Below are 22,139 nucleotides of genomic sequence, written 5' to 3'. Positions count from 1 at the left end.
ATTCTGTATTCAGTTCACTCAGATTCATGGACCTACTACTTTTTCTACAAAATTCTCTAGTCTTTTCGAGGTTACTTGGAAAAACATATGGTTCCACTTTGATGATTTCCCCTGTTTCAATGTTAATATTTGTAAAAATTCGTCTTCATCGATTACTCATCTAACTTCTGATTAAGAATCTCGAGATAGAATGAACAGGGTAATCGAAATTAATTTCAATTACTTGTCGTGTGCCATCTCCACGCTGAAATACAACATACATTTTTTTACATATTGCCACAAAGTTTCATCTGTTGAAATGTAATGTAATTGTGTAAAACATGAACCAAGCAAAGCTGTACTGACTCTGCATTAAAGAAGAGAACCGAGAGGCCCTAGACGGCCAATAAGTTGCACCACCTCGATCAAATCTCGGCTGCGTTTCAGAGGGTTGTAAAATCTAGATTTTTCTAGCCCTTCTATCTATCAGCATTTATGCAGATCCCAGCATATTTTTGGTTGAAACCTTTCTGCTACATTTCTGATCATTCTTCCACTCCGAAACTAGAACGAAATCTGGGAAAGGCAACGGTTCTATCCCCTGAGGAAACAAAATGGTCATGTTTAAAGACAATTACAGTTATTAGAGGACAATCAAATTCCTCAGATATCAGTGATTCTTCATAATTGTAGGTAGCTATTTGTTTCTATATCTGTAATTGTCCAGATACTATGTATCTTCGGTCTATAAATGAATATTTTCCCACAACATATTTGTGTGAGGCATTTCCTTTTTATTTTACGATAGCTTTTATAACTAAATAGTTATGAGTTCGGATCTCACAATTTTCATTCTAATTAATAAAATTATCAATGCAATCAATCACCTAACAGTGGATCATAGACCTAGAATTCAAATCAACAATAAAAGAAAAAATAATGTGACGTTGCCTGGCAGTGCATAACCAACGGTGCCTTTTATACCAACAGTGCTAGTCTGATCCAAAGATAATTGATGGCAAGCTTCTGGACTGAACATTGCTTCACCAACAAGAGCAGTCATATCACTATCCAGAAGAACATTGCTTGGCTTCAGATCACCGTGAACAACAGGCATTTGGCAACCATGGTGCAAATAGTCAAGCGCAGATGCCACATCAATTGAAATGCTTAACCTCCGAATAAGGTTCAAGTTTCTTGCCTCATGTGCCTCCTCTGGTATACGAACTGGATGCTACCACTCTTCTAGACTCCCATTGACCATAAACTCATAAACAAGAGACTTAAAATCATTACCTTGAAAATCAACACCATCGCGTGCGCTTAAAACTCTGACAGGATTTCGGTGCCTGATGTTTATCAAGGCTGCACATTCTCTCATAAAGCTCTTGGAAGCTCCTTTAGACAGCAAGTTGAATAATTTCACCGCAACAATTGCTCCATCTGATGCAATAACTCCTTTGTACACAGATCCAAAACTACCGGCACCAATTAAATTGGATGGGGAAAATCTGACAGTTGCTTGGAAGAGTTCTTTATATGTTACTCGCCTAAATGAGAACTCCCTTGAAGATTCAGAAGAAGGCTCATTGAAGTGCTCTCAGAAACCTCAATAACTCAGGTATAGAGCCTTGGAAATTGCTCCCCTCCAAATGCAAATTTGGAATTTGGCCAGTCAAGAACTTTGGAATTTGGCCAGTCAAGTTGCTGTGGGAAAGATTAAGATATTGAAGTGCTCTCAGAAACCTCAATAACTCAGGTATAGAGCCTTGGAAGTAGCTCTCCTCCAAATGCAAATTTTCCAACATAAGCAGCTTCCAAGACTTCCAGGAATTTCACCTGATAACCTGTTATATGAAAAATCTAGATATCCTAGGTTCACCAAGTCATTTTTGGACGAGGGAAGGTTTTTTTTAAATGTCGATCATGATCAGAAATTGTTACAAAAAAGGTGCGAGGCTTTCTTCCATTGGTCTAGGCACGCGGGTCATCCTTTTAAGTTCGCCCACGTCTTGCCCCTTCTTCTTTTATGTTTAGTTTTAATTTTCTTTTAAATTATTAAAATTATATTTTAAAAAATGATTCAATTATTCCATAGTTTCTAAATAAGATTAAAGATTATTTTAGTAATATTTGAGTAATTCCAATTCAATTAATTCATGTTAAATTTTTATTAAATTTCATCATTCAGTATACTGAATTATAAATTGAATTTTTCATTTTTTATTATATAAAAATATAATTCAACCATGTAAGAATCATAACTTAAATAATGTGTTTAACTAGTTAACCATGATGAATTTACCTTTTTTTCTTTTATTCTTTTTAATCTACCTGGTCAACAAAATTTGCCAAGAAAACTTCTACACAAATTAATTTAAAACCCAAGCTAATTAAATAGTTAGGTTAGAATTTAAGTTTAAACTGTTATAATTTAATAACAATGTCAAAATATACCGGTATAAATATTATTTCTTTTTACATTACACCCTATTGCGAAAGCATCCATTAGCAAAGGCACGAGCAATAAACTAATTTTAGACCTAAGCCTAAATAAAATAAATGGTAACCATTGCCACAGCCTCCATTACTGAAAACTGCAGCAACCTAGGAAAGATTTGCAACCGGTGATCCTATCAATCAAAACCGCTTATTCAAAAACCTCATACAAAGTCTTAAAAATTCAGCAATATTCTACAGACAAGGACGGAGACCACGTGTATGGTGCTGAGGATAAATCATCAAAAGTTCACTTCTGACATTTAATTTGTTACTACAACAGAACACTATGGGATATGAAGACATTAATTGCCATGCATCTTACTAGTGCCTGAAAATTAACAAGCTCCATGTAGAAGTTTCTCTACACTGTCTACCTTTCTGTAGTTAGCAGGGCAGACACTACGTTTTGTTTTTGTAGATAAGCAATTTTAACTCTTCAATCATAATGCTTGTTATCTTCAAAATATTAAGATCAATCACACCTTAAAGACAAAAAGCGAAATTCTACTACAGTGAATGAGGTGGTTGTTCTAGCCTGCCAAAAGACTTCCTATCTTAATCCGCTCAACATCAATGAGTGTATTAGGTGGTTTTGCAGCTTTGTCACAGCTTCGTCTCAAGATCAGGGAACAATTCATCTTCTGTCTCTATAACCTGCCAAGTATTGGATACACACATTAATATGGATTGCAACAAATTCTATAGCTTTAATTCAAACTGCTCAAAACCAATCAATTAAGCTCAACAACATCAGAAAAAAGGGTAGTAAGGAGACCCCAAAACTTTATGCCAGTACGTAATTAACTTTAACAGAAGCCTTTAGGCACTGAAAAACCAAGTCAGGGAACAGTTAGAACAAAGAATTCAAAAGCATAACAGAAAAATTCCCAGCCTCACCTATAAAACCTAAAACTAGAAAGTCAAAAGCTAGAAAACTCTGAAGTCATGATCATCATGAACAGATTCTTTCACATCCATCATTTTAGCCAAGGATACATAATGGGTTTGAGGAAAACAGAATCCAAAAAACCAACACTAACAATAACAATAAATTAAACAATATTAACCATCTAGTAGGTGACTTAGTGGTAAGAGCTTTGGACCAAAGGTTTGCTCCCCCTGTGGTCTTAGGTTCGAGCCCTGTGATTGCTAATATGATGGTCACTGGAGTCTTACATGGTCATTAACTTCAGGGCCCGTGGAATTAGTCGAGGTGCGCGCACGCTGGCCCGGATACCCACGTTAATAAAAAAAAAATAAACAATATTACAAATAGTATTGGAAATGCAGGAGCCTAAGATGCTAAAAGATTTCCATTGACTCTGCATGGAGGTTAGAGGATGACCCACTAAATCAGAACCCTTGCATATGATTCTTTGGTAATCAGCCATTATATTTGGTAACCCTTTGAGGGGACTTTCAGCATCCATTTAGGACTCCAAAAACTACACCCTAGCATATGATTCTTCCTCGCCCTCCAATCCAAGGTCTTCACAAAAACTGATGGAAAAAATTGGAGCTTGCCTTCTGCTAGGTCATAGAATATCATGCAAATTCAAGTATTGGATCTATCCTAATCCTTCTTTCACTTACTTTATGTTTCCAAAAACCCTTTTACATCCACTGATTTCTCAATGAACATGACTCATTATCTTTGTTAAAACTAGGAGTCCTAAAGTAGATTTTGGTTCAATATCGTTCATGGAGTCTAACTTTATTCCTAAAATAAGCTAATCTATCCATTTTTTTTTTTTTTTGAAAAAAACACTAACCACTCTTTTCATGTTGAACTAAACCAAACAACCAGCCAAAATTCTTGAAAAATGAATAGAAAATACAGAAAAGAGAAATAATTCCACAAGACAACAAAACCTAAGTAAAGTCAAAATCAGAACCCTTGCCACACAGATTTGATCAGCCATTAAATTTGGTAATGGTAAAACCCACTTGCAACGCTTTGGGAAACTCATGGCATTCATTTGCAGCTCTCTAAACTAAAATACAACCTGAGAACTGTTTTTAATTCTTCAATACCGCCAAGTAAATGTCTGTGCTTTAATAGATAAACAAGTAGAAACTAGCCAGGCCCCAAACCAGTTCAGAGCATATAGTTGATATTAATTGTAGTAGATTTATACCACAGTATCAATCCTAATAATTCTTGTCTAGAAAATTCTATTATATGTTTCCAAAACCTTCCACATCTAGTGGGTAAGACCCTAAAATTGATTTGGTTCTTTATGCTTGTTTCATGGGGCCACCCTTTATCCCTAAAAACAAATCAAAACATCACTGATAATTCTATTGCCACTAAAAACCCTAAATTTTGATTACTTCAAACAAATCTCAAAACCTCACTAAATTATATTCCTAGACAAACCCTAATCATGCCTCTAACAGCTTGTTCCTCCATCAATCTCTTAATAATTCCTAACAAAAAAATCAAATCAAATCAAAATTACCTCATTTACAGTAACGATCAGCTTTCTTCTTAACCCGATCATCAAGAGCATCTTCAACAGATTTCAAATCCTTCTTCTCGCTATACCCAAACTTCTTCGTCTCCACAGGAAATAATTCCTCGTACTTCATTTTCTTCGCCGCGTCAATCGTATAAATTATCTCACCAGCATCAGATACCAAATTCTCCGCCACTGGTGCGGCGTCCTCCACCGTGTCAACCACCGGCTTCTTCTTTTTCTTCCTTTTCTTTTCGATTCCTTTGCTTAGCGTTGCTAAGCTTCCTCCTTTGAAGGTGAGTCTCCCTCCTGTCACTCTCTCGTATGGATCCGACATCGTTTTCGCTCTCGCTCTATCGTTTCTGTTTCGCCAAGGGACTAGAAGAGCAGAGACAGTTTTATTATTATTTTTATTATCTTGAGAACCCCAATTTACTTTTTCGCCCCTATTATATGTGATGTTTTGGCGAAACGACATCGTTTTCCCTGTTCTACAATTATAATTATAATTATAATCATTACACTATAAACTAAAAAAGAAAGCAACAGAATTTCACTGTTTTTTTTTTGTTACTGTGGACTGTGAGAGAGTTGCATTGTGGACTGTGTTATTCTTTTTTATTGTTTTTAAATATTCTTTTTTTTTAAATTATCTTTCCATGCTATGTATATACAATTATAAGGCTCATAGTTATTTTCTGGTCGCGTGTTATATCTTATTGTTTATGCAACTGAATGTCCCATATTAAATTAGTTTGATGCTTGGTTTTATAAAATAATATTTAATTTTGTAAATTAAAAAATTGAAACAAAAAAGATTATATTTGGAACAAAAATAAAGAGGCAACCCTTTTTTTTACTCTTTTTACTCTTAAAGAGGCATAAAAAAGTTCACTTCAGTACCTAATTTTTTTTTGTCTTTTAGGTTTGGTCTCATTTTTTGAAGGATTTCACATTTTTATCCCTCATCTTCATTAATTTTACATTTAGTTCTTGTAGTCACATGAATATATAGAAGAAAAAAGGTGGTTGATCGGTCATATTCTAACTAATAAAAAGATCACATTCTAGCTAATAAAAAGCCATATCTTGGTATCATTGAATTTTTCTTGAAAAGAGGGTTTTTATTGAAGTGTTCTTTAGCAAAAGAGTGGGTTAAGAAAGTTTTTTTATTTTGTTTTATTTTGTGTTTTTTAACAATTTTTTTTAAGGTGTTTGAGGTTATAAATTGGTTTATTTAGTTTAATAGGGTGTTTATTAAATGTTTTTATGTTAAAATAGGTGCAAAATAATTTTTTAGATCCAAAAATTCTAGCCTAACTTTATGGGCACCTCTCTTCTTGTCGGGTCAGATTATGTGTCATATAAAACTACAAATGATGTTTTCGTTTATTTTAGTGTTATTTTTTTAATAAAAAATTATTTACCTTAAACATAAAAAATAGAGGGCTAGTCATGTAAGGTGCTTGGAACTCCCTTGACTGCTCGACTTTTAAAACATGTTTTTTAATTAGGTAAGGTGATTAGAACTTCCTTATATCAATTTGAACAAGAATTTGGTGATTTTGAGTAAAAATTAATTAAAACTTAATAAGGTTTCTTGAAATGAAATTGAGGGAGAAGTGCATTTCTTAGAAATTAGGTTTCTAGGATCTTTGGAGGTTGTTGTGAGAGTTAAATCATGTTGAAATAACAAAGAAATTTGGATGGATAGTGAAGCCTAAAAACTGGTAATTTAAAGACAGAAAAGGAGGTTTGATGTATTTGTGTTATTCTTATAAATTGTATTAAAACTGTGATGACTAAACAGATGAATTATAGTTTTGATGAATAGTTCTATTCTTATATGATAAATATGAGTTTTATTGTTTTATGAATTTAATGTCTTTGAGAAATTGATGAACTTAAAATGAGTTTTAATTGTGTTTATGCTTGTAGTCATATTTGTCATTGAAGTAAGATGGAATTAAATTCATGTTTATTTAAATCTAACTAAAATGATATGAAAAGAGAAATGAATTTATAAATTTTGGATAAATAACTGAGTGAAATTATAATAGATATTATGATGAATGAAGATTGTTCTTTTTTTTTTTGGATACAATAGTAATTGATTGAAAGCTTGTCATTTTAAAGGATATTGTTAACAGAGTTTAGTGTGTCAAAGGAGCAGGACATAACTAGACTTCAGTTACACACTTTATATCTTTTTTTAAATTTCCCATAACTTTGTGAAAGTTTTAATTCATAAAAGTATGGATATAAATATATATTGACATTATATATGGAAGAGGAATGATTAGTATGTAAGTTGTTAGAATTAATGGGTAGTTATTTTGGAATATTGGATTTTTTATTTTTGCATTGAAATGTTGGTTTGATTGGTAACCAAGATAGGTTAGCCAGAGAAATGGATATTCATTATGGAATATTAAATTTTTGTCTTTGGAATGGGAATGCTAGATTGATTGGCAATTAATATAGGTTAGTTGGAGAAATGAGTATTTATTATAGAATACTGGATGTTTGGCTTCTGAATGAAAATGTTAAATTGATTGGCAATCAAGTGAGTTTGTTTGAGAAAAAAGATATTTTTAAGAAATACTGAATTATGGGTATCTGATTATGAATGTCATTGATTATAAATAAAGATGAGTATGTTGAAATAATGAGTACTAAAAAGAGAGTATTGGATTGTTGGTGTGATATGGAAATACTGAAATGAGTTAATTATTTCTCTTAAATATTAAATGAAATATTAACTTATGATTTAATAAACGACATTGATTTAATAACTAGTAGATGCTACTTTTGTTTAGACTTAGGGAAAAGTGGACTAGAAGGCTGTGTAATTAAAATTTGGGATGAAATTATAGACATCTTCATTTTGTGATGTAATTGGATTAGTTTATCAATTAACCATCACTAGTTTTGTAATAGCTCTTTTGCTTATGATACTTGAAACTTGTAAAACTAAAGCCTTAATTGAACATCATGCATGCACGTCGTTGTATTTTTAGTAAAAAACCATAAAAGTAACTTGGCTCGTATGTAGAATTAAATGTTAGTTCATCATCATCAAAATTGAAAAAATATCATAAATATTTTAAATTGATGAAAATAAATTATAGATTGATGAATATGATTATATAACATCCAAGATAATTGGAAAAGAAGTGAAGATAATTGGAACAGAAGTGTAGTTATGAGTTGGTGTCATTTATAAATAAAAAATGTGTTTGATTATAATGTGAATTGATGTTAACACTTGAGATTTTTAAAATATAAAATTTTTTACTGAAATTTAAATAACAATAATGTTAATTAGATTGTAATACTCATAGATAGAAACTGAATAAAACCTGAGTGTAAGGTTTTGGTATATCCGATCAATTAATTGAATTTCCAAATAAACCGGTCAATCATCTTGTTGATTAAAAAATAATTACACTAATTTTTTATTTAACATAAAGGAAGTTTTACTCAAATGTTAGGGATGTTATAATTGGGCTTGATTATTTTTTTTATAAAATTATTTCAATTTAAGTCGTGGGTTAACATAGGTAGACTTGGATTAATTTTTATTTTTAATTTATTTATTTTTATTATATTATTAAATTAATCAAGTTTATTAAATGCAACCAAGTTAATTACTTGATTATCAATTTTTTTTTTTAAAAAAATCACTACTATCACTGAGTTTTTTTTTTGTTTTGTTTACATTAGAAAAAACTTGATCTATAGTTCACGGTGTAATGCAAATCACCAATCTAGTAAAAAACTAATTTAATAGGTAATATTTTCATTAATGAATATATTGTCTTTTGATCTGAATTTGTTTGCTTTATAGCATCAGTGGTGCATGGTAGTAGTTTGCTACTGAATCCTTCAACACCTGAATTGTTTATTAAAAGTTGAGAATATCAGTGATGATCAAAGCATATTAAATAAGTGCATGGTAATTAAGAGACATGCCAAGATTATTACAATTGAATTAGCTTATATTTAGTATAATATTGAAAAAATGATTTAAAATATTTTGAACTTTAACTCAGAAAAAAAGTTATAAATATATTTTATTAAAAATGATTATTTTTACATAATTTGAGTCAAAATTCTTATTCAATAAAAAATGTAAATTTTTATCTTACAATTATATATGCTACACTCCTTGAAAACTTTTTTTATTATTATTAAAAAAAAAGTTGCTTTGAATATTCTTACCAAAAAATGTTTTGTTTAAAAAGGAAATTAATTAGAGAAGCTGAAGGATGACAAATTAAAACAATTTATTTATAATTGACGAGGCCTTCCTCTACCTCCTATGACTTCTCATTATCCAAATCGCTGCTCCTGCTTACATAACATTTGCAGAAAACGACATAAAATATCAAGCTGAGAACACTTAACAAGGCTAGAAGCCAGTAGTATTTGTCTAGACGGGCTTCTCTCATGTCATCAGAGAACCAGCTCTTGCCCCCTGTTGAAGATGTAAAATATTCAACGAGCGAGATCAATAGGGCACTCAAGAAGCTTCCCACTCCAAATACACTAGTATACAGTGCAATTCCCATTGTTCTCATTCTGACAGGAACTTCACTGTAGAAAAACTCTTGCATCCCTACAACAGTGAAGATATCCGAAATGCCTAGCAGGATGTACTGAGGTAGCAACCAAAATATGCTTAATGGAACTTCGGTTTCCATTTTCTGATCAACAACTTCCATCTTTTGTCCGATTTCGAGTCTCTTTGTTTCGACAAGAGCAGCTATGGCCATTGCTATGATAGATAGGACCATCCCAATTCCCATTCTTTCAGTCACACTGATACCTTTTTCGTCACGGGTAATCAGTCGTGCAAGTGGGATCAGCAATGCATCATAAAATGGCATCAGGAGGATTATAGAAACTGTAATAGAACTTTGTAGAGTAGCTGGTGGGATCTTGAAGCTGCTGCCTACATTTCTCTTCATTGTCATTCCTTGTTTGGTAAAGAATGTGGCAGGCAGTTGAAAGATGACCGCGAACATTAGGAGCATCGACCATATCGGCAAAAGCCTCAATACTACTTTTCCATTTTCTACCAGGTAGTTAATGTCGCCGCCAGGCTTCTCCATCAATGCCTTGGCATTGCCTGAATTCTGACAAAGAGGTTTTTCTTGAAGCCTATAAACAAGCAAAAAGAGTAGCACTATTATAAGATATTTTAAAGCAAGGCTGGGTTGATTGAAGATAAGAAAACATACTCTAGCTCAGCCACGTCTGGCTTGTTGCTTGACAAGGTGATTCTGCTATTCATTAATTTCGACACAGCTCCCTTAATGGCTCGAAATATGTCCAGTGAAGACCTTTCAGAGACATTGTCATCCTGTTTATATGTATAAATTCTGCTACCACACCAAAATAGTAAAATCGATGCTGTCATTGCGATTGTGGGAATGGCAAATCCGAGTGCCCAGCCAAATGTGTCTTGGATATAGGACATGACTGTGACACCTGCGAGGCTGCCACCGCAAACCCCAAAATACCACCATTGGAAGAACAAACTCTTCTTATTTGATTTCTGCTCATCTTTTGTGCACGGTAGCTCATCATCGTTCGGAATTTGATCCGCTCCAAAGGCTTGTAAAGACGGGTTATATCCACCTTGTCCTAGAGAAATCAAACAGAGTGACCAAAACAGGTATGAAGAGCTTATATTGTTGGTGGGATGCCTTGCCCAAGCCAATGCTGTTGATGTCAAAGCCACAAGTCCCTTAAAAGAAGAAATTAAGAAGGCTAACAAAAGCATATTTACCATGAAAAATCATAAACCAAAAACTGTATAAGATTCTACAGTTACAGAGGCAAATTTGTTCAAATTAATCAAATTCTTGCTTACAAGTACATCAAATGGTGGCATTAATTTTACAAATAAGCACATAATCAAGAATTTATGACATAATCACCAAACTTTTCCATAGTTGTCAGCTTAATGGTAAATTTGCAGAATTTCAAGAGCAGAAATGAATGGGAAAAAAAAAAAACAGAAAGTACTAACCACAACATATAGAAAGGAAGAGCTAAGAATGGTGGAATACCGATCCCAAGAATCAGCAAGGGATGCTACTAGAAGTGGTAACATGGATGTGAACCCACACCAATTATTTACTGTCTTGGCTGCAGCAGAGTTGCTCATCATAACAACATCTGTGAGATAAGTTACCAAATTTGATGCCACCCCTTTGAATGCAAACCTCTCCATACCAGCTATCACTATCAAAGTGGAAAAACCATAATAAATTTAAATCAATTAACATGCAGTCTAGCATATTCTTCAAGTTTGAGCAAAATACTTATCGGCTATTCATCTGGGAAAATCCCAAGAAGATATTCTATAAGAGAAAAATACACTACCTATGAGGAGAAAACATGACCTGTTCAGTCCTTTAGGCTTCCTCCCACTTGCCATTATGAGAAAGATAGATATGATGAAACTGTACGATCGGTAGGATTAATACGATCATGCAAATTGATTATAAATGAGATAATGGAATCCTATTAGGATTCTATCAATCCCTCTAAGATTCCATATAGACTTTGATCCTTTGAAAAGAATAGGAATGAATCAAGGACAACAGCATTGCATGACCCTCCACTAAACAAAATAGATTCTTTTAGGTGCAGAGAACCAAAACTATTGACAAAAATTCTGAGGCTCTTAGCACACCATGACGTTATTGGAAACCTTTTTCCAACAAAAAATAAAATCAGGTGGGCTTTGTTTTATGACACGACAAACACTAAAGCAACTCCGAGCGTTTCTGTTCTCATAATGTAGTCACTTCCAACAAGCAAAGGTTGAAATCCACTTTCAGTTCGTGAATGCTGACATAGAGGCATTACCAATGTCTGGAAAATGTTGACATGCATTGATAATGGATATATGTTATTTCTGTTGAAGAACCATCTCAACCCAATAACTTAAGCTATTAGGTAAGGTCCCAATATATGATTTATATTATTCTCTAACACACCCCCTCAAGTGAAAGCTCTTTGAGCTTGAAACTTGCACATGCCCATATTACCCCGTGCTTGGTTTTTATCAAATAAATAGGGATGATGAGATTTAAACTCATGACCATTTGGTCATCAACATATAAAGACAGAATGATACGACCTGCATCAGTGCACTTACTAAAAAGTGCAGAATCATGATTGCTAGAAACAAAGCCAAAAGACAAGATCACAATAGAGAATTTCTCAAACCAAGCACGGGGTGCTTGTTTGAGATCATATAATGCTTTTTTAAGCTTACAAACATATCCAAAGTCATGTGAAATACTAGGAGGGGGTGCCATATAAACTTTTTCTTGAAGATCTCCATTCAAGAAGGCATTTTTAAAATCAAGCTGAGAAATATGCCACTGACGAATCGAAGCTACGGCAATAAGAGTACGAATAGTAGTCATTTTTATAACCGGGGCAAATGTCTCCTCATAGTCTATACCATACTGTTGAGAGTATCCTTTTGCAACCAGCCTAGCTTTATATCGCTCAATAGACCCATCAGAATTAGTCTTGATCTTATACACCTAACGACAACCAACAACACTCTTACCAGGAGGTAGAGGAACCAGATCCCAAGTATCTGTCTTATGCAAAGCAGAAAGTTCCTCATCCATAGCTTGCTGCCAAAACGGATCAAGAATTGTCTCTTTATAGAAAGAGGGCTCAAAGAGATAATGAATAGAAGCTAAAAAGGAAGTAAATGATGAAAAATAACAAGAATAAGCAAAATTTGGTAGTTTTATGGACTTACAAATGCAAATGGACTAGCGTGGAGGTGGATCCACAATCTCAGATGAAGCTTGAGGGGCTGTATATGAGAATGAAGCTTTAGGTGTGCTAGAGAGTAAAGTATCAGTACCTGCATAGTTATGAGTACAAATTGATCGAACATAGGGAGAGGTATCATTCTAAGAATCCTCAGAAAAAGGATCTATACGAATAAAATCAGATTTTGTCAGGCTATAAGTAGTGGATGGAATAGAAAAGAAAGGTATATGCTCAATGAAGACAACATGATGAGACACATAAAGTTTCTGAGTTATTAGATCAAAACAACGATATCCCTTTTTACCTTCACCATAACCCAGAAAGACACAAATTGCGGATCGAGAGGATAGCTTACTGCGAATGAGGACGAAGAACGAAACAAGTACAACCAAAGACTCTAAATGAGAAATAATCAAGGACATACCCATATAACTTTTCAAAATGAGATAGACCTGAACTATGAGAAGATGAAATTGTATTAATCAAACTTACAGCAGTAAGAACAGCTTCTTCCCAAAACTCACTAGGAACAAAAGCAGATAACAAGAGAGAATGAGTAGTTTCGACAATGTGCCTATGTTTTCTTTCAGCAACACCATTTTACTTAGGAGTATTTGTACATGAAGTTTGGTGGATGGTTCCATCTAAGGCAAGCATTTGACAAAATTTATTAGAAGTGTATTCCCCACCCAAATCACACCTAAAGCATTTGATCACAACAGAATTTTGAGTTTTGATAAGAGCTCAAAAAGCTACATATATCTCAAAGAATTCAGAACGATGTTTCATTAAATAAACACAACAATAACGAGTATGATCATAAATAAAAGAGACATAATATCGAGACCCTCCTTTTGTGGCAACAGGAGAAGGTCCTCATACATCAGAATGAATAAAATCAAATGGTAAAGATGAAACAGAAATACTTCGATTAAAAGGTAAAGCAGAAAATTTTGCCAGTTTATATCCACTACAATCTGAAATGTCACAAGTTTTCAAATTTCCTAAAACTCCTGTGGATGCCAAAAACCTCAAACGAGAAGACGAAACATGACCTAGACGGGAATGTCATAAATAAAAACTAGAAGATGAAAGACTCAAACGAAAGGAGGACAAATCAATAGTAGTAGTAGCAGCGGCAGCAGCAACTGACACTTTTAACTCATCCAAAATATATAGTTCATTCTCCCTACGGCCTGTCCCAATCAGCTTCTGAGACTAAATAATTACCTGAATCACATATTTGACCAACAGATGCAAGATTTAATTTAAGTTTTGGAATAAGATAAACATTAGTGAGAGACAAGTTAAGTGTGACAACAGAACCAACACCTACTAAGGGCATAGAGTGCTATTAGCAGTCATAACAGGAATGGAGGACAAAGGGGACACGGAGGTAAAAGATGAGGAATCTGGAGATATATGATGGGAAGCACCAAAATCCAAGACCCATTCAGAGTGTGACATACCTGAGGAACTATGAGGCAACTGACCTATTGAAAAAGCAGACATTGCTTGTGGCTGCAAGGAGAGAAACTTCTGAAATTGCTCAGCCAAAGTATTAGGATCGGTAATAGAGCCTGGGGAAGCTACTACTGCAGTATTATGGTGTGGTGGTCGATGAGCATTAGATTGTGACTGACTGTCAGACTTCCAAGCTTGATTCTGCTGTCTCAACTTAGGACACTGAGCCTTCCAATGACCTTTCTGCTTACAAAAACTAAACTCATCAAAGCCAACCTTGTGTAAGGCTTGTTCTGATGATTAGAGAATGACTTAAAAGGTACTGCTAGTACAGAAGGATTTAAAGCAGAAAGAATTCCCTTTTCAGAATAAGACTGAAGACGTATTTCTTCAGCTAATAACTCACTGACAACAGAGTCAACAGAAGGCAGTGGATAACGATGCAGAATTGAACCTCTAAGTCCTTCGAAGTCACTACGAAGTGCTGTTAAAAACTGTACCAATTGTTGCTGCTCTTTACGCTCAATATAGGCACCACATGCCTTTAATTCTGCCGATTCTGTAAGAGCCAATTGATCCCAAAGATCTGTCATAGCAGAATAAAACTCTTGAATACTCATATTCTTCGGATGAAGAGCTCGTATGTCATTCTCTAATTGATACTGTTTTGCAAAATTTAATTGCGTGAATAACCTTTGCAGATGATCCCAAACCTCTTTTGCTGTCTCATACTTCACCAACTGCATACCTATCGAATGCTCAATAGAATTGTTGATCCAAGTAATGATCTTTGCATTATTTGCTTCTCATGCATCTATCAAAACAACATCCCCTTTCTCAATATTCTTAGGTATCATATAAGTTCCACTAACATACCCCCACATCTTCTAACCCTTAAGAAGATTTCGTATTATATAGCTCCAATACGAATAGTTCTTCCCATCCAACCTCACACCCACAGACGGAAGCGAATCATCTCTTTTAATAGCCATAATCAACAATCACAGAGAACCAGAATGCAAATGCAGCGAAAAACAAAATACCAAATTGCAGAAACTGAATAGAGATTGCAAAAACTAAACAAATATATTTTCAAAATTATGCGATTACTCCAAAACACAAAACAAATTTGCAGAAACTGAACGCAAATACCAAATTGCAGAAGTTGAAGGGAAGATGAAATACCAAAATAATTGCAGAAACTGATGAAATACCAAATTTTGCAGAAGCGGAAGACAAAATCTCACTCCACTACCTCGGCAGAGGCGCGCTGCCCCCTGCAAACCCCCAGCCAACTCACCACAGAGTTGGATCCGTGAAGTTGTGTTCAGGATTAAGTCTCGTTCCATAAAACCAGCTCTGATACCATGTCAAAGAACCATCTCAACCCAATAACTTAAGCTATTAGGTGAGGTCCTAATAAATGATTTATATTATTTTCTAATAGTTTTGAGATGGGTAATCCAATGGTGCCACGTACGCAACACGTGACAGTTTCAACACTCGATGCTGGGTGTTGTTGCCACGTAATGTTTCCATTGAATATTTTCTTATTTTTAATTTCAGATTTTGACAGTGGTTAATAATTGGTTTGGAGAACAAGGACATATTGTGGAGCTCCCAGACTCAACAGGACCTGCCACTTCCTATAGAATAAAAAAGCTAACCTTAACAGGACAGAACAAAACATGATAGGAAAGAAAAAGGCAGTTGTATGCTGTGCGGGAAGTGGATTCCTCCCTTAATGAAGTCCCCAATACCTGATCTGGACGCGTGCAAAGAGAATTGGGCTGTTGTTTTCAAGGATTATTTTCCAATGATAACTTGTTGAGAAGATGCTTTTGTATTCTAACTCCAATTTATCTTCTTTTTTTTTTTAAAAAAAAGAAGAAAATCGGTGCCTTAATCTATTGAACTGTGGATTAACTATCAGACTTGTTGCCTTATTTTTAATTCCTTTATTGTATTGGATTGTACTTCATTTGCTGGTTTTCCACTAGATGGCCAACATGCATGATAAGGAATTCTCAGTCTTCCATAAGAAAAAGAAAAGAAAGGAAAAAAAACCAAGAGATGTAAGGTTGTAGGCCACATCAAAAACAAATGTGATCACTTGGGAAAGGTTGAAGATTATAAATTTGAAGGACCCAACATTACTTTATGATCGTAGGATGTCCCTTTCGTGTCTTCCAATCATAATTTGAGTGTATAGTGATTGCTTTACATGTATGAATCTTACCAAGCATGATCTCTTCTAGGGTGATGATTTCCAGTATCTCTCGATGTTACTGATGCCAAGATGCTATCCAAGGGACCAAAATCCTTGTGCTTCTGGCACATCACACCAGTACCAGTGAAGAAATTATCTGGAGAGCACAACACGCTAGCTAGTGCATGGCTTTTACTGGTTTTCCAAGAAAGCATGCGTGTAGCAGCAGCTGTATGCATGGACTGGCGGATGACTAATGTTATAGATGGCTTTTTTTTTCCCTTCCTTTTCTTTTAAACGCTACACAAGCAAACCAGTAAAGAAAGAGTTGAAGAGTATAGATATATTATAGCTTATAAACGAGACCAAAATATGCTCTCCCAAAGCTCTTTCTTGCACAAGTAATCAAACAATGTTGATTAATTGCGATTTCACTGCAAGTTGCCCCCGTGGATCCCAACACTGTTATCCATGCCTCTCTTTTTCTGTTTTTTCATTGCAATATTTAATTGCTAAAGATCATCCTTGCAATTATTTAATTGCTGTCGGTGGCTATACAATTTCTTATCATCAAACACCATTTAAAAAACCAAAGAAGTTGGATACTGCACGGAGCTTTTTTTTCATGTTCATGAATTTATCTCTTTTCAATAAAGTTGGTATTGGAGATATGATTTGTCTTTAGGGTTTCATCTTTTTATTTTTTGTAATGATTGCAGGCCTTCATGTGGATATTATTATTATTTTACCTAAAGGTAAAACTCTTTAGCACTGTACTGGGCAAATTGCACATAATAAAATGATTTTTTTACCCTTTAAAAATCAAAGGATTGAACACGCTCAAGGCTAAAATAATATTTTCATAATTTATTTTATAATATAATTACTCTCATGTCCTTAAATAAATGAGAGGGTTTTGTGATTTTCATTTTTTTTTGTACAATTTAATTATCAAATAGCTTTTGGGGTCAACTTTGGTTTTGGCCAATGTCAAGGGGTGTTTTTGGTTTTTCAATCTCGTTATTTTAAATTTATTGCATGGGGTCAAGGGTGTTTTAGTCTTTTGATAAATAAAAAAAGTGATTGGTGTGCTCTGCATGCACGCGTCAACAAGTGGGTGGCGCCCGCACCATTTGATCGACAAGTACAATACCTTCTAGTGCCCATAGATTGCCTTCTAAGATGGCGTCCAAAGCATCATGTCGCCCTCTACACAGGTGACAAGTGTCGCCTCCACTGCACAACGAAACTCTAGCAATAGTTTTTCTCCTCCCTCTCTTTTCTCTTTCCTACACCTCAAAATGTGTGTTGACCTTGCAAAACGGTCCTCAATATTTTAATTGTATTGAATTTGATTTTTTTTTAATTTCATCATTTGCATTTGATTTTTATGTTTTTTTTATTAAATTTGATATTTATTCTTTTGATTCTTATTTATTTTTCTTTTAATCTTTTTTCTAATAGGATTTTATTTTTCAATTTAATCCCTAATCGTTTGATTTTAATTTCTTTTTTTGTTGAATTTAATCCTCGTATTTATGATTGCATATCCTTTTATTTTGAATTCTTTTCTTGTTTTTTTTTTTTGAAAAATTTCATTCCTCATTATTTAATTTCATTGAATTCTCATATCATATATATTTAATGCTTTTTTTTTATCATGCTTTTAAAACTAGATTTAGGAGTCAACCTCTGTCATGTCACGAGTCATGGGTTGGGTTAAATAACTGGGGTTACTGGGATCAATCAGATTTTTTTATTGTGGAGGAAGTAAAAATGATATTATTTTGATAAAAAAATAATGGCAAAAAATAATCAATGGATTTTAACATGATTTTACCCTAATTATTCACCTAATTTTTTATTCGGCTTAAAAGTAAAAATTGTAGTATTTTGTTAAAAACATAATGGAGCAAAAATTCAATTACGACACCCATTCTCTTAATTGTTGTTGTTGTTTTTTTTTCTTTTAATTTTTTTCTCTCAACATTTTTTTTCCAAATTTAGTCCTTATTTTTATATTAATTGCTCATCTTTTTTTTTATATCATTTTCTTAATTTGTTTATCCAATTTTGTTTCTCATTCTTTTAATTGCTCTTTTTATCTCTTTTTTTATTAAATCCCTGATTATTTTTTTCATTAGTTTTTATAGCAGATTTGGTCCTCATTGTTTTAATTACTATTTGTTTCTTTTAAATTTTTTTTATGGTTAAGAATTTTGTTCAGTGATTTTTTAATCTTCTGTATGGTTATCTTAATCTTATGATCAGAGTTACAGGTTTTAAAGATTAAGCCTATTTAACTTCTTTTTTTCCCATTGATATTAGGCTATTAGATTTTAAGTGTTCTATTTTTTTTTCCTTTTCTTTCTTTAGAATTATCCTAAATCGTTAAATATTTAAATTAACCTAAATTCACTCAAATTATTACTGTTTAAATATTTTTTTTATTAAAAAAATTAATCCATCCCGTGACAACAAAACTCTTAGACTCTGTGTTTGTGAGTTATAGCCCTTGCCCACTGTCTTATCATGTTCCTTGCGCCACTAAAACAAAACCACTCGGCTTGTTTTTTTCTTCTGCCATTTTATAATCTATCTTGCCCAGATATTTTATAGAGATGGAATTTTTTTCTCTTGTGAAAAGATATTAATCCATGAACTTAATTTCTTAGGGTGCTGATTTCAAGCTTCTTAAGATTCTTAAGATTCGATCCAAATAGTATTGCTCATCTACTTCTTGGCTTCATGCCAACTTCTTTGCTAAATCCAGTGACGATACTATCCTAATTTTTTTGATTTGAAGTGAAGAATGTTGATGAAGTTTATGTATGAGTATCAACATATGTTGTATCTCATCTACTTCTTTCTTCTCTTCCTTTGTAATTTTACTTTAACCCTACCTTTTTTTTTTTTTGCAAGTTGTACATGTGTTGTGTTCCATCCCTTTTATCTTTGAGAGTTTCTTCCTCTCTTTTTTTCACTCTTTTTAATGGGGTTTGTTGCAGCTTTTGGCACTCACTAGATAGATGGTTCGAGATACGCTGCATGCCGGGTATTTTTTTAAAAAAATAAAAAAAAGACTCCATGTAAAACCTGGGATTTAAAAAAAATTAAAGAATTTGATCATTGAATTGACCGGTTAAATAACCTCAACTAATATAGTAGTACTTATAAAAAGGTCATGATATCAAATAAACTGAATTAATAAAAAATTGACATCTAGAATATAGAAAAAAATGACAACAAAAAAAGTCTCGAGACAACCTATCAAATCTACAACTTAGGATATGAGTTTGGGATAACTTCAAAAAAAAATGAAAAAAAAAAACAAAGGTTAATTCAGAACCAATCAAATGTTAGAAAACATAATTTAAACAAATACGCTAAAAAATAGAAGTCAACTAACATTCTAAATTTGTAACCTTGGTTATGAAACTTGCACCACATTATAGAAGATAAATTGAAAAAAATCATGAAGTAAAATTCTCAATAAACTAAATGTTAAGGGATGAAACAAAAACAAAATTAATTAAAAACACGATCAAATGAATGAGGATTAAAATTTTTTGTTACATTTTTTCAAAACTCGTTGATTTTATTTGCTAAATCTTTATAAAAAAATATAATTTTAACATTCTTGCAGAATAAAAATATTAGTCAATCTAGATAACCTTAATCAACTTACTCGACCTGTGATCAAAGATTTGTTTGGGATCAACCCCTGGGTTGGGTCTAAAAACCATGATAAAAAGAATAAGGACCCAATTTCTTCGTTAAATTCTTTTTTAATTTTTTTAAACCCGTTTTAAAACCTATTGATTTATTTTTTGTAAAAGTTTGACCAAAATAATGTCATTTTACATATTTGTAAAATAAAAAAATTAGTTGCTTGGGTAACTCGGACCAACCCACCCGACCTATGACCCGAGACTTGTCTAGGGTTGACCACTGGGCTAGGTTTAAAAACCATAATTAAAAAAAATAAGGACACAACTTCTTTGTAAATTTTTTTTAAAACCCATTGAATATTTTTTAGGGCAAGTTGATCTAGGTAACCTTGATCGACCCACTTGATTTGTGATCCAAAACTTGCCTTAGGTCAGGTTTAAAAACTAGAATTGAAAAAATAAAGATCAAATGTGACATTAACATCAAATAAAATCAAACAATGAGAGATGAATCTGGAAAAAAAAATTCAATTAAGAAAATAAATGAAACCAAAAGAAATTGTAATGAAATTAATGAGTATAAATTAAAAAAAACAAAAATCAGGTATAAAATTGAAAAGAAAATCAATTAGAAGAAAGGTGAAAAGCGAAATAAATATCAATTAAAAGAACGAGTACCTAATCTAATATATAAATAAAATAAAATAAAATGCAAAAGGATGAAATTAAAAAAATCATACAAAGAATTTAAAGCAAATATAGAACAATAAAAACTATGAGTATCACAATTGAAATAATACAAAAGGTTAGGATTTGAACTTTGAGTGAGTGGAGTAGGAAAAAAAAGGGGGGAGAAGAAGAAATACAGTCATTGCCTATTGACGACCCTTACGACAACATGCGTCTGTCAGGACAAAGCGTTGCCCCACGACGCTTCACCTGAGATGCCAATGGGTATTTTTGAATACCGAAGGAGGTGTCACATGCTACCTGAATAATGCGAATAACCTTTCCATGTTGGCGTGTTCTTATCACGTGTCAACAACTTTTAAGTTTGTTTTATTGTTTTTTTCATAAATATCAAAACACCCTTGACTCCACACAAAATTTACAAAAATACTAGAGTCTAAAAGACGCCAATACTCCTAAAGACAAAGTTTTAAAATCCAAGGTTATTTTGGTAATTTTATTGTGCTCAAGAATAGAAAAAACCAAAAAAGCCCTTCTCCCAAAGCAAACTGAAATTCTACTTACAAGGTATCTAAGACCTTACACTATGAAATAAAGAGAGTAAAATATATACATATCTCACCAATTCTACTATACCAGTTATATCTCGTGTAAAAATCTAAAAATACCCCTAAAGCTAGCCTTTGTGTCTTTCTCTTTCAAGGACAATTTGATAAATATATTGTACGAATCCATGGTAAATTGTGGGAGAAGCTACAGTAAAATGCGAAGCTATTTTAGTATTTTGTTAATTGGAAAGAGTGAGGATGATAGTGGAAGACCTGGAGTTCAACACCGTAATGGTGTATACTTGTGATAGGAATATCAGCCTTTCCAAATCTTGGAGATGCTCAAGTTTAGCATCTCTATCAAATATTTTATGCAACAAACGCTTCCTTAATATTTTAAGGCTTCCCAGGTCCTGTAATTTCACTCATTTGCCATACTCATCTTAATGTCCTGCTTGTTTTGTTCAGCGACTTTGCAATCAATGACTTGCTCTTACATTTGAGTTCATAATTTTTTTCAACAGCGAATTCTATCACCTCATGCATACATCATATATACATGGGCTAGAGATGTACAATTAATGATATATGCTGAATTTGAATACCAGCTGCTTGAGTTTATTTTGAAGCTATTTGCCGAATTAGCTATTACAAACTTGCTCGTGGTGTTAGTGTGGACACATATGGCAGCAGCTAGCCACGTCCAATATATAGCTGCATGGCGAAGGTCAAAATGACAGCAAATTAGGTGACTTAAATGGTGAAAATGGTAGCAAGAAGTGGCTGCCATTATTGACTG

The 22,139-nt window shown here is 33.3% G+C and overlaps 2 protein-coding genes and 1 pseudogene across 2 annotated transcripts; all 3 read right to left on the bottom strand.

Annotated features, from left to right (window-relative positions):
• Window positions 1-472: 472 nt before the first annotated feature.
• Window positions 473-3,119, bottom strand: LOC133700131 (probable LRR receptor-like serine/threonine-protein kinase At3g47570; annotated as a pseudogene).
• Window positions 2,714-5,362, bottom strand: LOC133698516 (uncharacterized). Its single transcript, XM_062121464.1, has 2 exons — window positions 4,944-5,362; window positions 2,714-3,135 (listed from the first exon to the last, which is right to left on the bottom strand). Exon 1 carries the CDS (start codon window positions 5,275-5,277, stop codon window positions 4,945-4,947), a length of 333 nt encoding a protein of 110 aa, XP_061977448.1. The 5' UTR covers window positions 5,278-5,362; the 3' UTR covers window positions 2,714-3,135; window position 4,944.
• A 3,850-nt stretch (window positions 5,363-9,212) lies between these two features.
• Window positions 9,213-11,556, bottom strand: LOC133698808 (protein NRT1/ PTR FAMILY 5.9-like). The gene is made up of 4 exons (XM_062121882.1): window positions 11,337-11,556; window positions 10,981-11,195; window positions 10,187-10,695; window positions 9,213-10,106 (listed from the first exon to the last, which is right to left on the bottom strand). The coding sequence occupies exons 1-4, from the start codon at window positions 11,389-11,391 to the stop codon at window positions 9,263-9,265; spliced, it is 1,623 nt and encodes a 540-aa protein (XP_061977866.1). The 5' UTR covers window positions 11,392-11,556; the 3' UTR covers window positions 9,213-9,262.
• Between the last annotated feature and the right edge of the window lie 10,583 nt (window positions 11,557-22,139).

Source organism: Populus nigra, chromosome 7 (genome assembly GCF_951802175.1).
Source record: "Populus nigra chromosome 7, ddPopNigr1.1, whole genome shotgun sequence".
Lineage (NCBI taxonomy): Eukaryota > Viridiplantae > Streptophyta > Magnoliopsida > Malpighiales > Salicaceae > Populus > Populus nigra.
This window is presented reverse-complemented; position numbering and strand designations above follow the sequence as displayed.

Coding starts and splice junctions, on each gene's coding strand:
- LOC133698516 (XM_062121464.1), bottom strand. CDS start 5,277: ATGTCGGATCCATACGAGAGAGTGACAGGAGGGAGACTCACCTTCAAA.
- LOC133698808 (XM_062121882.1), bottom strand. CDS start 11,391: ATGGCAAGTGGGAGGAAGCCTAAAGGACTGAACAGGTCATGTTTTCTC. Junction 11,196..11,336: donor GTCATGTTTTCTCCTCATAG/GTAGTGTATTTT, acceptor CCACTTTGATAG/TGATAGCTGGTATGGAGAGG. Junction 10,696..10,980: donor CTTCCTTTCTATATGTTGTG/GTTAGTACTTTC, acceptor TCTTCTTTTAAG/GGACTTGTGGCTTTGACATC.